The 17,146-nt window shown below is 42.9% G+C and overlaps 1 protein-coding gene across 1 annotated transcript in view; it reads left to right on the plus strand.

Moving 5' to 3' along the window:
• The window catches only part of actr5 (actin related protein 5), a gene marked incomplete at its 5' end in the record, with an annotated part of 24,819 nt that extends 17,982 nt beyond the window's left edge, over positions 1-6,837 (plus strand). Inside the window, 2 exon segments of the mRNA XM_084333222.1 lie at positions 1,801-1,933; positions 4,654-6,837. Coding sequence (XP_084189348.1) covers positions 1,801-1,933; positions 4,654-4,968 — 448 coding nt within the window. The 3' untranslated portion in view covers positions 4,969-6,837.
• Between the last annotated feature and the right edge of the window lie 10,309 nt (positions 6,838-17,146).

Below are 17,146 nucleotides of genomic sequence, written 5' to 3' on the forward strand. Positions count from 1 at the left end.
GGTCTATTTTACTAAAGTCGATGCGGACAACGCTCGTTGCCACAAGTGCAACAAGACATTTGCCAGTAATGTATAAGCGCTGGTACTTGTCAATGTGGCTGGCGGGGAGCTAACGTTATTAGCCTGAGCTCAGAGTAGAATAATGGCTGACAATCCGGAAGTAAATAAACGAATGAGAGCTTCCGATTGGTTGTAAGAAGAAGAGGTGGGTGCAAGCGGTGTGACGTAATTGGCAGATCGACTGTCAATCAAAATAGTATTGTATGACTCCAACTTTTTTTTATCTTACATTTGTTGTTAATTATAAAAAGTCTATAATTCAGACACATTTAAAACATTGCTGCTGCCGTTGCTGCTGAAGAAATAATATTTATTTATATTTATAATGTTATATAAAAGAATAATAAAGCAATGTCGCTTCTGTTCTTAATTAATTGTTTTTTTTCTTGCAAATAATCGATAATCGAAGAACCGATAAGAGTAGCGATAAAGTACAGAACCGTTAAGCAGTATCGATAAGAGTAGTAGTATCGATAAAATCCTAACGATACCCATCCCTAGTGCAGTGCCATTTCTCCTCCAAACATGGTGTGTTGTGTGACAGCCAGAAAGTAACATTTTGGTCTCATCTTTAATTTTTTTTACCAAATCTTTTTTTATTTTCAATTTTCAAACACGAAACAACACAACTCACAACACAATAATAACAATAGTACATAAAAGACATCCAAGAACATAAACAACACAACAATGATTAGACAATAAAGTTGTCACAAAGTAAACTTATAATCAAATAAAATAAAATATATACTATAAAAAGTGCTTACCGAGCCCCCTCCAACTCCAGGCCCGGCAACCGCAAGCCACCATCCCGGCCCCCCGCGAACCAAAGCACCACGCCACTTTAGTGCCTCGACCCGCAGAGACCCCGAACCGCGGCCCCCCCCCAGCCAGAGCCCACGATCACCAGACCCAGATCAGAAGGGGGTCAGAAAATATACATAGGGTCAACATTGAATGAAAAATAATAAATAAAACAAAAATACAAAAACACCATTACCACCAACATACATGAATATTCGCTCTTTCTCCCCCCCTCCCCCCCACCCCCCCCAGGACCCCAGCGTGAGACATCCACATAATACTTTATTCAGTACTCAATTTCCAGAGTCATATGCGTTCTTTTAGTTTTTCCACCACAGCCAACCAGACCGCGATATTGGCTTCATTAACACCTATGACACGTGCAGTGGAAATCTCCAAATAAATAACATCAAGATAGGTGAGAATCCATAGCTTCGGACATAACTTATCTGGTTGTATCCAGCGTGAGGCACACACGCACACACGGGTACACACACACACATACACGCACACGCACACACATGGGTACACACACACACACACACACACACCTATACACACACACACACACACATACATACACACACACATATACATACACACACACACACACACACACACACACACATTCATACAAACCAGAAAATCTTTACATACTATAATATGATATAGGCTACACATGGATACAGACGCATATATATATACACACACGCATCCGTGTATCCTGCACATACTGTACATACACACACACACACACACACACAGCAAACAGAATGTGCAGGAGAAATCATTAGTCATCATAATTTTATTTTATTGTCAATATGAATTTACTATAACATTTGCCATTTATGTCTAATTTAAGAGTTAGTAATATACTGTAGTAGTTAAACACAAAGACTAGATCGCATCTCACTCATATTATTCTCTTGTTTGCAGGTATACTCCAGAGCAGCAGGAGGCGCTGGTGAGCAATGTGTTCCTGACCGGAGGGAATATGCAGTACCCGGGGATGAAGGAGAGGGTAGAGAGAGAGCTGCTGGCCATGAGGCCCTTCCAGTCACACTTCCAGGTACACATTCACACTGTATATAGAAGCCAAGACCAATTCATGTTGTTATTCTCACTTCCTGCAATGCATCACACGAGCTACACATGGCGTGGCATTGGTGGCGCATTTATGGTTTATCCAAAGCGCTTTACAATTTATGCCTCACATTCACCCATTCACTCACACATTCACACAACCATGCAAGGTGCCAACCTGCTCATCGGGAGCAATTAGGGGTTAAGTGTCTTGCTCAAGGACACTTTGACACGCTGCCCGGGAGGAACGTGAATTTAACTGGGAACCTTCCAATTACCAGACGACCAACCAGCTGAGCTAAAGGGTCTGACCCGTTAGCAGGTGCTGGTTGACTGCGACCGACTGCTTAGTAGTTTACACTAGCAAATTCGTTTTGGGTTTAGGGACAGGATGAAAACAATAACTTCTCCCTCGCTTTTGCATGTGTCCTGGTACATATTTTAAACATCCTTCACTGTCCAGGTACATCTTTTAAACATCCTCCACTGTACAGGTACATCTTTTAAACATCCTAAACTGTACAGGTACATCTTTTAAACATCCCCCACTGTCCAGGTACATCTTTTAAACATCCCCCACTGTCCAGGTACATCTTTTAAACATCCTCCACTGTCCAGGTACATCTTTTAAACATCCTCCACTGTACAGGTACATCTTTTAAACATCATCCACTGTCCAGGTACATCTTTTAAACATCCTCCACTGTACAGGTACATCTTTTAAACATCCTAAACTGTACAGGTACATCTTTTAAACATCCTAAACTGTACAGGTACGTGCGGCTACGTGGCGTAGTGGGCAAGGCGCTCGCCACGAATGCGGAGACGCTGGGATCGCCTGTTCGATCCCAGCGTTCCACATTGCTTTCAGTTTAGCTGGTTGTACACAGTAATACACATTGGCTGTATTACAGGGAGGGAAACTGAAGGGTGGGGATCGGGCGTTGTGGACAACGACTCCTACAGGTCGGTTGGTGCGCCTGCGCAGTAGAATCAGGAAGTGTCGGGGGCAGTGTGAGCCTCCCACGCGTTACTCCTCGCCACTGAGAGATCGAGCTGCGCAGGTGAAAAGATGCGACTGCTGTTACCTCAAGTACCGGAGGGGACTTGTGCTATGTATGACTTAGTCCACATTGCAGCCGGCTTGTGGGAGGCAAGAAACGGCGTTCGTAACAGGGGAGGGTTGAATTGGATGATACGAAATTGGGATGGGAGAAAAATATAGAAAATGGGAGAAAGTGGATAAAAAAAAAAAAAAACTGTACAGGTACATCTTTTAAACATCCTCCACTGTCCAGGTACATATTTTAAACATCCCCCACTGTACAGGTACATATTTTAAACATCCTAAACTGTACAGGTACATCTTTTAAACATCTTAAACTGTACAGGTACATCTTTTAAACATCCTCCACTGTCCAGGTACATCTTTTAAACATCCTAAACTGTACAGGTACATCTTTTAAACATCCTCCACTGTCCAGGTACATCTTTTAAACATCTTAAACTGTACAGGTACATCTTTTAAACATCTTAAACTGTACAGGTACATCTTTTAAACATCCTCCACTGTCCAGGTACATCTTTTAAACATCCTAAACTGTCCAGGTACATCTTTTAAACATCTTAAACTGTACAGGTACATATTTTAAACATCTTAAACTGTACAGGTACATCTTTTAAACATCTTAAACTGTACAGGTACATCTTTTAAACATCATCCACTGTACAGGTACATCTTTTAAACATCCTAAACTGTACAGGTACATCTTTTAAACATCCTAAGCTGTACAGGTACATCTTTTAAACATCCTAAACTGTACAGGTACATCTTTTAAACATCATCCACTGTCCAGGTACATCTTTTAAACATCCTAAACTGTACATGTACATCTTTTAAACATCATCCACTGTACAGGTACATCTTTTAAACATCTTAAACTGTACAGGTACATCTTTTAAACATCCTCCACTGTACAGGTACATCTTTTAAACATCCTCCACTGTACAGGTACATCTTTTAAACATCCTCCACTGTACAGGTACATCTTTTAAACATCCTAAACTGTACAGGTACATCTTTTAAACATCCTAAGCTGTACAGGTACATCTTTTAAACATCACCCACTGTCCAGGTACATCTTTTAAACATCCTAAACTGTACAGGTACATCTTTTAAACATCATCCACTGTACAGGTACATCTTTTAAACATCTTAAACTGTACAGGTACATCTTTTAAACATCATCCACTGTACAGGTACATATTTTAAACATCCTCCACTGTACAGGTACATCTTTTAAACATCATCCACTGTACAGGTACATCTTTTAAACATCATCCACTGTCCAGGTACATCTTTTAAACATCTTAAACTGTACAGGTACATCTTTTAAACATCCTCCACTGTCCAGGTACATCTTTTAAACATCATCCACTGTACAGGTACATCTTTTAAACATCTTAAACTGTACAGGTACATCTTTTAAACATCCTCCACTGTCCAGGTTTGTCAAGGTGTTTGTGAGGGTGTTTGTCAAGGTGTTTGTCAGGGTGTTTGTCAGGGTGTTTGTCAAGGTGTTTGTGAGGGTGTTTGTCAAGGTGTTTGTCAGGGTGTTTGTCAGGGTGTTTGTCAAGGTGTTTGTCAAGGTGTTTGTCAAGGTGTTTGCCGGGGTTCGGTCAATTCACCTCCAATCCCCCCCCCAGGTAACAATGGCGTCACAGCCGGCCCTGGACACCTGGTACGGGGCCAGAGACTGGGCCTTGGAGCACCCCCCCGGAGGAGCAGAAGGAGGGGCGGAGGGCTGGATCAGCAGGCGGGAATACGAGGAGAAAGGAGGGGAGTACCTGAGTGAACACCGTGCCTCTAACGCCTTCAAGCCCGCTCCCTGCCGCCCCGCTGAACCCACTGTTACCGCAGCGACGGCGGAGGCTTCTCCCGGCACCGTCGTTCCGTCCGCTATGACTCCTTCCTCTACCTCTTCTTCTGTCGTGTCTGATGTTGCCATGGTTACGTCTTAAAGCACAAAGCTTTTTCCTTTTGTCGTCGAAGTTGCGCAGAAGTAGGAATCTGAGAAACCCCCGTCGCTGGCATCGCTTACGAAGCCGATAACGAGGCTGCAATATGGCGTCTGTCTTGGTGAACTTCTCCCAAGCGATAACCTGGTATCAAGGGCCGTGTTTAACATTCCTACCCTTTTCACATGTAGAGGGACAACCCTGGTGCGCCTGGAGTAACATTAGGACTGCATTTATATATATATATCTTTTATCCAAAGTGCTTTACAATTTTGTTCCTCACATTCACCCATTCACTCACCGACAGCAGAGGCAACCATGCAAGGTGCCAACCTGCTCATCGGGAGCAGTTAGGGGTTAAGTGTCTTGCTCAAGGACACTTTGACACGCTGCCCGGGAGGAGTTGAAAGGAGTGGGGGCTGGAGACACCTGTACTAGTGTTTCGAGCCCCGTAAGCGACCTCATCCCCATAAGCGAACTCATCCGGTAGTTTCAGCTGGTTGAAGGCTTGCTGCCGTTACAATTCACCAACTAACGCTATTCACATTTTCTCACTAAAATACCGGAATCTATCTTAATTATACAGACCGCAAACACTGTATATGTTATTAACTCAATGGACGCCAAGGGGGCGCTGTTTACCTTCTGGTTAGAACGCCATCGCTGTAATGCAATGGGGAGAATGCCGTGTTTTGCGAGTGATAAAACTATATGAAATATTATAGCTATGGATCTAATAAACGCGTCGATTGTCAGTGAGTTTCTTCCAGTCAACATGCAAAAAACAGATACTTTATTCATACATACATTTCCATTTTATACCGTGTTGAATATGAATATAGTTCCAGAGCGATTCTGTCTAATCTCAAGAAACTCGAGCAAACCGCGCTTCAATGTATTTCCTTAGAAATCGTGCCATTTGTCGTTCTGAAAATAACGCTAGATTATCGGTATTATATGTGTCCTCTTGCACGATACAGAAGCGGGGCTGAACAATCGCTTCTCCGTGTATTGGTCGCAGCCAACCGCACGCACACACACACACACACACACACACACACACACACACAGACATGCGTGATCCTTACGAAAGAAACATCTGATTAACCCAAGATTGGTAACATAGAGTCCTTACCTCACATCTGATGTAATTCAAAAAGATGAATCCAATTCCTGATCGTCATTTCAAATATTGATCGCGTTTATTGATCCAACTTTATATGTCCAAAACGCATAATCCACGCTGCTCTCAGTCTCCCCAGTCCATGTGTTTTAAACGTTACTCTTGCCCCAGAAGGAAAACCTGGACCGGACTTGTTAGATCAGCGTACAGCCCAAGGGGGAGGGATTTCAATGATGTGCAATACCGGCCGGAAGGCGGTATTGGCCTTTTGCGAGCTCAGACCCATTCCCAATGATAACATCAGGCTGGATGGATGAAAAATGAATGGATATAGTGAATAAAAGAAATAACGATTAAAACCCGACTTTTCTCGTGATTGGCGCTCAACGCATGGCGAGTTAACCCGACTTTTTTCGTCATTGGCGCTGAAACAGTTAAGAGTTTAATACTGTATATAAATGAGCTTTGAAAGCTTAAACATTGAAGTCCTGTCGTTTTCTCTCCGGTAACGTTAAGCTCCAGCAGTCGGCGTTGACAACTTAAGTTGTTTCCTGCTGTTCTCTGCTGCAGCAGCGACTGACGTCAGCCCGTAGGGCGGCCACATTGACACACATGTGATGATGATGTCATAGTCTAGCCTTGTTATCGGTTCTGATCAGAACCACCATGCCACCTAAGTTCTCAGTCCTGTGTTTCTTATGACTTGTAATGACTTGAGAGAGAGACCACTCATATTGAATGGTCGTTATTTTAAAGGTCCAAAATGGTTTGAAACTTTTTATACATCGTTATGTAAATATTATTGTTTTCTTTTTAATCTCATTTTTGGAGGTTGACACAGCAAACTCTGCCTCGAGGAAGTGATGTTGAAAGAACACAGAAGTAAGATTTTATCAAATGTGATGTAAAACCTCAGAATAAAAGATTATGTTTTGTATCAAGTGTCTAATTGTTTGTGTATAATTATTGCAGATGAATAGATATCGGAGACTGCAACACATTACAGCCAGGTTGTTGCATTTAATTTTAGAACGGCGATGTGCTGCAATACAGACTTATGCCACAAGATGGCAACATATAACGTGTACCATATAAAGTCACAGATCATTCTGCTACTACAGTGCCACTCTCTGGGGACGCGTCTATGCCTTCTACAACGCTGTTCGGTTTCCGGGTTCCTCTGATTGGCCGCTGAAGCACGCCCCCCGAGTGACGCGCGACCCCCGAGGTTGGAAAATCACTTAGATTTCGTAAATATTTACCCGTTTCTCATACGGTTAACGATTCAGAAACAATCATTGCTCATCTCCGTGTGTTTATGTCGTTGCAGATGCTCAACAAGGTGGGTTTGATACGCAGTCATGGCGGCGAAAGTGTCTTTATTAGTGTTGTTAAATTTTCATTCATCACTCGGCTAGTAGTAGCAAGGCTCTCTGCCTGCCACTACTCTCAGCCATAAGGGGGGCATGCTAGCGTAGGGTCACGTGGGCTTAGTGGCCAATCAGAGGAACCCGGAAACCGAACAGCGTTGTAGAAGGCATAGACGCTCTGGGGACATATGAGATACGGTTTTTTCAAGTTTTGTTTTATTTGTCACATATAAGGTACATGTACATTATAGTGAAATGCTTGGTTCTGTATGAGCCTCCTAAGATTGTGCTTCATACAATAAAAAGAGTAAAGACTCAACAATATACAAAATTAAAATGCAAAAATGATATTAAACCTTCCTGCAATAATGCTGCATGCTGTTCATATTATGTTCCATCAATGCTATCCCCTTTTTTATTATTTTTTAGCATTTTTACAGCTTTATTGGTCACGCAGGACCGACAGAGGAGAGGGCGAACGGGAGGAGAGGTGGGGAGGACATGCGACAAATAACGACGGGAGCTGGGATCGAACCCGGGTCGGCCGCGTAGGTGTGTGAGGCACTATGGTATGCGCCACGAGGGCGCCCCATGCTATCCTTTTTTAAAAACATTTTAAAATATCAATGTCATCTATTGGCAAAACCCTGCTTCTGTCACCAAGGTGTACGTGGATCTTTGGGGACATGAAAGGACAGACGTTGGACTTCTCATGGTGTCATTCAGACTGTTTCTGGAGGAGTCTCCCCCCAAAAGAAGATGTGTTCACAGTTTGGAGACAGATCCAGAACTCTGCCTACAAATGTCATCACTATTGGAAAAACAGATAAAATACTCAATATTTTGAGTAACCGATAACATTATGTTAAATTCTGGTATAATGGAGGCCAGTGGCTTTCAAACCTTTTCAGGGATATTACATTTCAAAGCACTTTCAAACCTAAAGCTTTTTTCATGGACTATTATGATGATAGCTAATCGTGTGAAATGTACTACCCCCTGTCTGCTGACTTACTAGCATATTGTTTAAAGGGTAAATTATGCATTTATATAGCACTTTGATCCAAATCGCTTTACAATGTTGTTCACCCATTCACTCACAGACGACGGAGGCAACCGTGCAAGGTGCCAACCTGCTCATTGGGAGCAGTTAGGGGTTAAGTGCCTTGCTCAAGGACACTTCAACATGCTGCCCAGGAGGAGCGGGAATCAAACCGGGAACCTTCCCATCACCAGACGACTGCTCTACCTCCTGAGCCACTGTCGCCCCAATATTATTTAAGTAAGTGATTTTATGAACACAGATTAAGCTCAATCCAGGACAGAGGATTCAAAATGTATTTTAATCCAGTAATGGCGCCATTTGGAGATAAAACAATGTGCCTGTAATTTGTAAATAAATTATACATAAATTTTTTTTTTTCCTTTAAGACTAGTTAGTAAGTAGTTGGACAAAGTAGCATTTGGGTGGAATAAACCTTTAAAACTAGGATCCTAGAAATTTGGTCATCCAAATTTCTTTATGGGGCTTTTCTGCTTTGAGCCTAGTTACTGTGTCCCTCCACAAGGTGTCTCTCTAATCACATGGACTCCAGCAAAATATCAGAGGCAGCCGAACGGTTTGATTGATTGATTGAAAACTTTATTAACAGATTGCAGAATGGGTACAATACAGTACAGCTCAATACACACAATTGTTAAGGGGATGCAGACCAGAGAAAGACTTTCGTCTTGTTTACATCAGGGTCCCCCATTTTCAATTCATCATAACATATATGACATACATGACATACAGATAGACAGTAGGCTACTGTTACATCTAGACATTTATGACATACCAGATCTACAAATATACAGTACTGTTTGCGAGTACAAAAATTGTCTAAAAAGAGAGTATATACATTTGAGGGGGAAGAAACTGTACATTGGAGGAGGTTGGGTAGGTGGGGGGGGGGGGACTGTACATTGGAGGTGGGGGGTTGGGTAGGCGGGGTCGGGTAACTACATTGGAGGGGGTTGGGTTTGGACATTTACACCAGATTGTAAATTGATTGATTGATTGAAAACTTTATTAACAGATTGGAGAATGGGTACAATACAGTACAGCTCAATACTAGCAACTGCTAAGAGGATGAAGACCAGAAAAATACTTTTGTCTTGTTTACATCAGGGTCCTCCATTTTCAATTCATCAAGACATTTATGCCATACGAGACATACAAATATGGTACTGTGTAAGAAAAAAGAGATTATAAAGAAATATACATCCGAAGGGGAAGAAACTGTACATTGGAGGGGGTTGGGGGGCGGGGGGATTTTGACATTTACCGGGGCCAGTTTCTAATTGCAGCCACCCGTAGGTGCTCTTTGAGAGCGGTTTTGAAGGAGGGTAGCGTTTCGCATTCCTTTATGGCTGTGGGTAGGGCGTTCCACATTATTGTGGCATAATTGCAAAACGTGTTCAGTCCCTTGTTTGAGTCGAATCTGGGTTGCACGTGATTTGTGGAACTCCCTCTGGTGTTGTGGTCGTGGACTTCACTGACCTTTGGGAAGTATTTCGACAGGTACATGGGTATCTTAGTGGTGTAGTGTATATTGTAGACCAGGCCCAGCAAGTTGCTGTACTCTGTCGTCTACTCTAAGCCATCCTAGGTTGTCAAAATGGGCAGGTTGGTGATAATAAGTGGTCTCACCCAGTCAGTGGTGGCGCGTGGTCTAAATGACCGAGGATGGCATGCCATCAATCATGCCAATTCAGAACCTATGTTTTCATAATGCGCCCCGGAAGTAGTCCAGCGAGGTGCCGTTTGTTTACACCAGTCACATAACGTTACGTTAGCTAGCAAGCAAGCTATAAAAAGGAAACAGTTTAATGTGACTGAGTGATCTAGTGAGCTAGAATCAGAATATTCTACCCATAAATAGCTAATTAATTAATTAATTAATGATCAAATATAAATTACTTGACAGTCATACCAAACCGTTCGTTTTGACAGGAACTAACGTACACGGTGGCCGGTGTTTATTTCAGTCGACTAACGTTAGCTCTTGTCATTCACCCATTACTAAATCTAGCCATTTAGATTGGCTGTTTTCCACCATTTGCATTGCTGTCAAATATTAAATAATTTTTACTACGAAGGTAGCTTGCTATGGCAGTGAACTATAGATTGCTAACGTTAGTTAGAATTCAGCATCACAGAAATGGAATAGCACACTATTGGCATTGGTCAGCACTATGAAGTACCGTAGCGTAGGCTTACCTTGTCAATGGACCTGGACAGATTTGTTAAATCAGATCTATCCAGTGGTGGTCCAGGGATTGCCATTCCAGTTCGTTTATAGTCATCGACATTAAAAGTACGTTGTCCCTTCCCGGCTCTTGCCTGAACAATGCAGAGCTGTGGTGTCGGCCTTCCTTCTGCTTTGATGAGCAATTGTTGTTAACATTTTAATTTAATGAAATAATTTAGTAATAGATACTCGACAAGAGCTCCGTCTCGTTCTATTGTTGTTGATTGATTGCTAGCTAGTAGCTACTAAAACTTTGAAAGAGGCCGCGAGACAATGACGTTGTCACGTTTAGCTTTTAATGTGATTTGATTGGTCTTGAACTTCTGGCCCAGCCGCCCAGGCGGAGGCAGCCAGATCCTAGTGGAATCCCCAGGTCACCAGGCTGGTGCGCCGTTAAGCCCAACCCCATTGAATTAAGCTTGAATCTGATTGGCTAATAATATGTTAAGGGACGTCAGAAAATGACACGCAAGCCTGGCTTCAATGTCAATCAGAATAATGCTACCAGCAGTGTACCTGGGCTGCCTCAGTGTTATAGAGAGTGGGCGCAGTTTCGCTCGTTCAGTTAATTTCTCCAGGAGGGAGACAATTATTATAACACAGAGATGAAAAATAATGATTTTCTTATTATTGTAAACTATAAAATATATATTTATTTAAAGAAAATTATTTTTAATATTTCTTTTTTTACTGGTCATATTTTTGGGGAAGCTTGGCTTCCCTTGGCTTCCATGAATATTCGCCACTGCGTGACCCGGTCAGACCTGGGTCAGACCCACTGTCTTACGTCAGCAACTCCATAGACGGCGAGGCGTCTAACTGCTGGCTACTGCGAGACTGGTGATAAGTAAAACCAGACAGCTTTCAAAGGGAGACCCTTATATAGTTCTACGGGGGAGCATGGGTGGCCATAAGGTTCAGCGGGCACGTTTCAAGATCAAGTATGGGGCCTCTATCTTATATTAACAATGCCCCCCCCCCTCAAACATGCCTCTCTGACACAGAAATTCGCTCTCTCTGACTTAACCCATAAGAACCCATACCCATTTCTCCTTCAAGGAAAATTATGAGGGGCATAACACAGATTAAATAGACCACAAAGAACACATTTCTGACATTGTTTTCAAAATACCACCCCCTAATGGCAAAGATCTGAAATGTTACATATATGTCACATTGCGCATTAATGGTTAAACTAAAATGTTACATATATGTCACATTGGGCATTAATGGTTAAACTAAAATGGTACATATATGTCACATTGGGCATTAATGGTTAAACTAAAATGTTACTTTATGTCACATTGGGCGTTAATCATTAAACTTAAGCTGACAAATCTCTTTCTTTTCATTTCCTCAAACTATAACTTCCTTTTTCACAAACTTTCTGTTTCACTTCTCTTGGGAGGTGCTGGTGGAGATGTGGTGTTGAGTGATGGGCGGCCCCTTCGTGACTGCAGGAGAATGAGGGGCTAGTTGCGACCTCTGCCTGGAAGCTCCTTTGTTTCAGTGGCTTTTGGACACCAAGTAGTTTGCAGTCACAGTGGTAGATCAGCAATGTGTTAACAAGGCCTAGCATTATGGTTTGCCAGAACAGGTAGAGGTACCACCTCCGTGACCTCATGTGGTACTTGTTCCTTGCGATGCATGCATCTATAGGAGGTCTACCCCCCCCCCCCCCCATGAAGGTGTAATTACATTGAAATATGACTGATATTTGTTTTAATATGCTTTGAACAATTAAACAATTGAACAATATAACTAAATATCATTGAATCAGACACATTTACTGAGCAGATCATAATAATTGTTCTTATTGTGACATATATGTCACATTAGGTTTTCATGACAATTTGAAGGTGAAATGCCCGATGTGACGTATGTGTCACAACGATTTCTATCTATTGTTTTTTTCTATCAATTTGTTCAAGAAATGTGTTCACAACAGGTTACATAATAAAGATCATGTTATGTAAGCATTATAATTCTTAAATGGGTGAATCTTACCTTTTAGCAACAAAAATCTAGTTTTTGAAATGTAGCTACTTCTGTCAGATCAGTCACCACCATCAATCAGCCTGTAATATCTTCTATCTGTACTTCGCGTCTCTCTCAGGAGGACGCACCCAGGGCAGGTGAATGACATACTCTATGTTAGAGGTTCGCCTACAGGCATAATGAAGAACACCACATATCCCTCTTAACACTTTCCGTGCCAGCCATGTGGTGCCTAGGAACCCTGTTGCGTGCCACCGCTCTATTCAATGACAGGGCTCTCATATTTGCGAACGCATAAACTATATCTTAAATTATGGCTATGTGTCTAATATGACCGTCGCTTATCAATGACTTGTTTGCAGTCAACATTGTCGAAACGGATTGTTTTTTAATCGGTTAATTTTTGTTTTATACCATTTTGAAAAACGCTCGTTTTTTGAACGTTTCAGAAAAAAATAAAGATTCTGTGATAATCACCCTTTACTGGAATACACTGGAATACACAAAACACGTTGTAATTTTTCGGCTTATTTATGAATCGTTTTCAAATAAACGCTAGATTATCAATAGTATATGTGTACTTGAAAAATCGATTATCTTATTTCCTGATCGCACACACACACACACATACACACATATGGCACACACTGATATATAGGTGAGAATAGCTCTGATTATCCCAAGACTGGTCAAATAGATTCCTTACCTCAGATCAGATGTTCTCCAAAAAGATTATTCCAATTCCTGATCGTCATTCCAAATATTGATTGCGTTTATTGATCCAACACTGGGTACTGGAAACACATATTCTCCGCTGTTCTGATGGTGGGCGATGACTGCAGTAGGCTCGGATTACATGCCCGACAAGTAAAATGTGGAAGCAGGACTTTTTTGTCTCCATGCGTTTCATTCAATCCAATCCAATGGGGTGCAGTACCATCCGGAGAGACGATAGGGGGCGGTATTTTCCCTGTTCGAGCTCAGACAGATCCCCACTGGTAACGTGAGGCTAGATTGATGAAAAATGAATGGAAATCGATAATAAAAAAAATAACGATTAAAAACGAGATCTCTCGTCGTCTGGCACTCAACGGTTGGCATGAACTAACGATAAATCTCGTCGTTGGCACTGAACGTGTTAATAAGAAAGCACTTACAGGGCTAAGTTATAACTGTAACATAGGGACCATTAAGGCTAAACAGTAACTGAACATTTCAAAGTGTGTAGGCTACTCTTACCTTTCTTATTCCGGCCTATGAACAAACAGAATCAACATTTGTATTAATATTTCAATTATATGCATTACTAGCATTCGAGTCTGTCACAATTATAATTAACACTTTGGTTGCCTAAGGTTAAATTAATGATATACCATAGATTGCCAGCGCTATTTGTCTATGGAGAAAGTCCCCTTCTTTGCAGGGCTATAACTTTTTAAATTCTATTGCTACATTGCCATTATTAGGGCCCATTCAAAGTCCTATATGTATTGTTCATTGTGTAGCAACGTTAAACTTTTTCATTCACATATTCATAGTAAAGTATGGTCTAATGTATAAGTATGTTTTCATCTCTTTCTGCAGCTTTCTCCAGAACGTGATATATAGCCCCAAATGCATTATATTGATGATGAAATACAGTTTGATGGCAATCAGCGCGATATAAAAAATTCCAACTAGACGTACTTCTAGAAGTTACTACACGTCATCTGATGTTGACCGGATGGGCGAGGGGGCGTTTATAATTCCGTGGGCAGCGTTATACCAATCATCTAATGTGGGTCAAATGTTGATAATATCAGTTATTATCGAAGACGGTAACGTTACACGCTGAAACTCACCCCAGTCTCCGCGCGCCGTTGGGCGATCATCGTCGAGTAGACATTTTATCATTATGGGATATATTATTACCCGGTCCATCTCCAGCTTGTATAATGGTATATACGTCCAAATCATGTTGTTTATCGAGTTATTGGCAATCGATCGCTATGTAGTGTGACGAGCTAGAGTGCCGGAACCTATCCCGAGTGGCCGGAAGCAATACGGACATCTAGCACAACCTCTACTGCGCTTCCTGTTAAGCGGTTGCGCGATCGGCCACCAGATGGCGCTCCTGAACCGCCAGAGAGCTCAGTGGGTCCTGCTGGTGTATCTCAGGCCAGCGGAGGGACATTATGAATCCGATCGCAGATTTTTGAAATATTGATATAAAGACGACGTACAGCGTCCCCCGGCAACTTTAGCATGGCCAGCAAAGACGTCTAAAGACGGCTCCCGGCAGTCAAAGTGTTAACCAGAACTGTTAAAGGAAAACTCCAACATTTTGGGAAATTAGCTTATTTGCCATCTACCCTGGAGTTAGACAAGAATATACATACCTTTTTCTTCTCTGTGCATGCAGTAGGAGTAGGAAGACGTTGGGAACTAGGCTAATGGAGGAACCTACTTCCAGTGACTGACGCTAAGCTAGGCTAACGGTGCACGTCTTCCTACTCCTACTGCATGCACAGAGAAGAAAAAGGTATGTATCTTAACACTCCAACATTTTGGGAACCCTGGAGTTAGACAAGAAGATGCATACCTTTTTCTTCTCTGTGCATGCAGTAGGAGTAGGAAGACGTTTGGAACTAGGCTAATGGAGGAACCTACTTCCAGTGACTGACGCTAAGCTAGGCTAACGGTGCGTGTCTTCCTACTCCTACTGCATGCACAGAGAAGAAAAAGGGTATGTATCTTCTTGTCTAACTCCAGGGTAGATGCCAAATAAGCTAATTTCCCAAAATGTTGGAGTTTTCCTTTAACTCCTTCACTTTTCAGCAAGATTATATAACTTTTCTACCCTCAGTGGCTCATCACACGCAGTCCACGCAGGTGCTCGTCCCAGCCTGGCCTGGCTCTCTGACAGGTTATGTGCGTGTCAGAATGTGGCACTGCTGTAATGTCACAGTCCAAAGGCGACCAATCGCTGTCACCCTCTCCTCTCCAAAGAGAGACCGGTGCCAGATGGGAAGCATTCCAACAGCGTCCATCAGACAGCACGTAGGTGTGCAGTCCTTTCTGTCCCACCACCTTGAGTGATTTGGAGAACTTAGGAAGTCTTAGGAAGAATGCCAGGGTTCTTAACCCGAACATATGAGCCACATGGGAATGACACACTCTTTGCACCTCACCTTTGATCCGTGTATGCCTTGCTTCTGCCCTGTTGCAAGGCTACTCTGGTGGCAATGTCCTCCGACGAGTGTGGTGTGGCTTGTGGAATCTGAAATCCAGCCACATGGAGTTTGGTGCGCATAGGCCTTGCAACAGTTCAGCTGGTGAGTGCTGTTTTGCGGAGTGTAGAGTACACCGGTAGGCACTCTGAAAACTGTCTTTCAAACTGCGGTTAAAGCATTCTATTTCACCATTTGCACGTGGATAATACACAGATGACTTCCTGTGCACTATGCCCCTGTCTTGGAGAAACGCTTCAAACTCCTGTGACACTAACTGAGAGCCGTTGTCAGAGATCAGCTCTTTTGGGTTGCCCTCTCTGCTGAAAACTGTAGATAGAAATATTGTTACAGTCCGTGATGTGACCTGTGGCACAAAAGCTATCTCAGGCCACTTACTGTAGTAGTCTATTAGTGTGATGGCAAAGCGACAGTCCAGGGGCGCCTTATCAAAGGGCCCCACCACATCAATTGCCAGTTTCTCCCAAGCCCCAGTAGGATAGGTGCGTGTGACTGCTGACTTGTCATGTGGCTGGCATGTGGTGCATGCTTTGATAGCCAACTTAACTTGGGCATCCTTGCCAGGCCACCAGTATACTTCTCTGAGTCTCTGTTTTGTCCTCACGATTCCCTGGTGAGTGTTGTGGGCCATGGGGATCAGTTTGGGCTGTATACTCTCTGGGACGAGCAGTCTGTCTGTGCCTTGCACGACACAGTCATCCTGTAGAGAGAGTTTGTTCTGTAGTTTGAAGAACATCCGTAGGGCCAGGTCTAGGTCCTTTTCAGATGTGGGCCATCTGGAGGTGAGTATCTCACATAATTTCAGTTGCATCGGGCAGGAAGTGCATGCAGCCTTGAACTCATGCCGCAGTGATAGCTGAGAGAGTAGAGACAAGGGCTACCACTTCCACATCCTCCTCTTGGTTAGGTTCTGAGCTGGGCAGTGGGGGACAGGACGCCTGTAGCTGTTCCGCAACCGTTCCTACTTCCGGGGTAGGCCTGATTGGCCCCGACAGGCATGTGACCCGCCGCGGCCACGCCCCGCGGCAGCCCCAGGAGCAAGCGCGCTACTGCTGGAGTTCGCTTCGCCTTTCACATCGCTGCCGTTGGCGAAAGCAGACAAATGAATGACTAATTCGGTCAGAAATAACGTAACTAATAACGTTAGTAAGCACTGCTTATATGCTT

Source organism: Notolepis coatsorum (genome assembly GCF_963971535.1).
Source record: "Notolepis coatsorum genome assembly, chromosome: 17".
In the NCBI taxonomy this organism is placed as follows: domain Eukaryota; kingdom Metazoa; phylum Chordata; class Actinopteri; order Aulopiformes; family Paralepididae; genus Notolepis; species Notolepis coatsorum.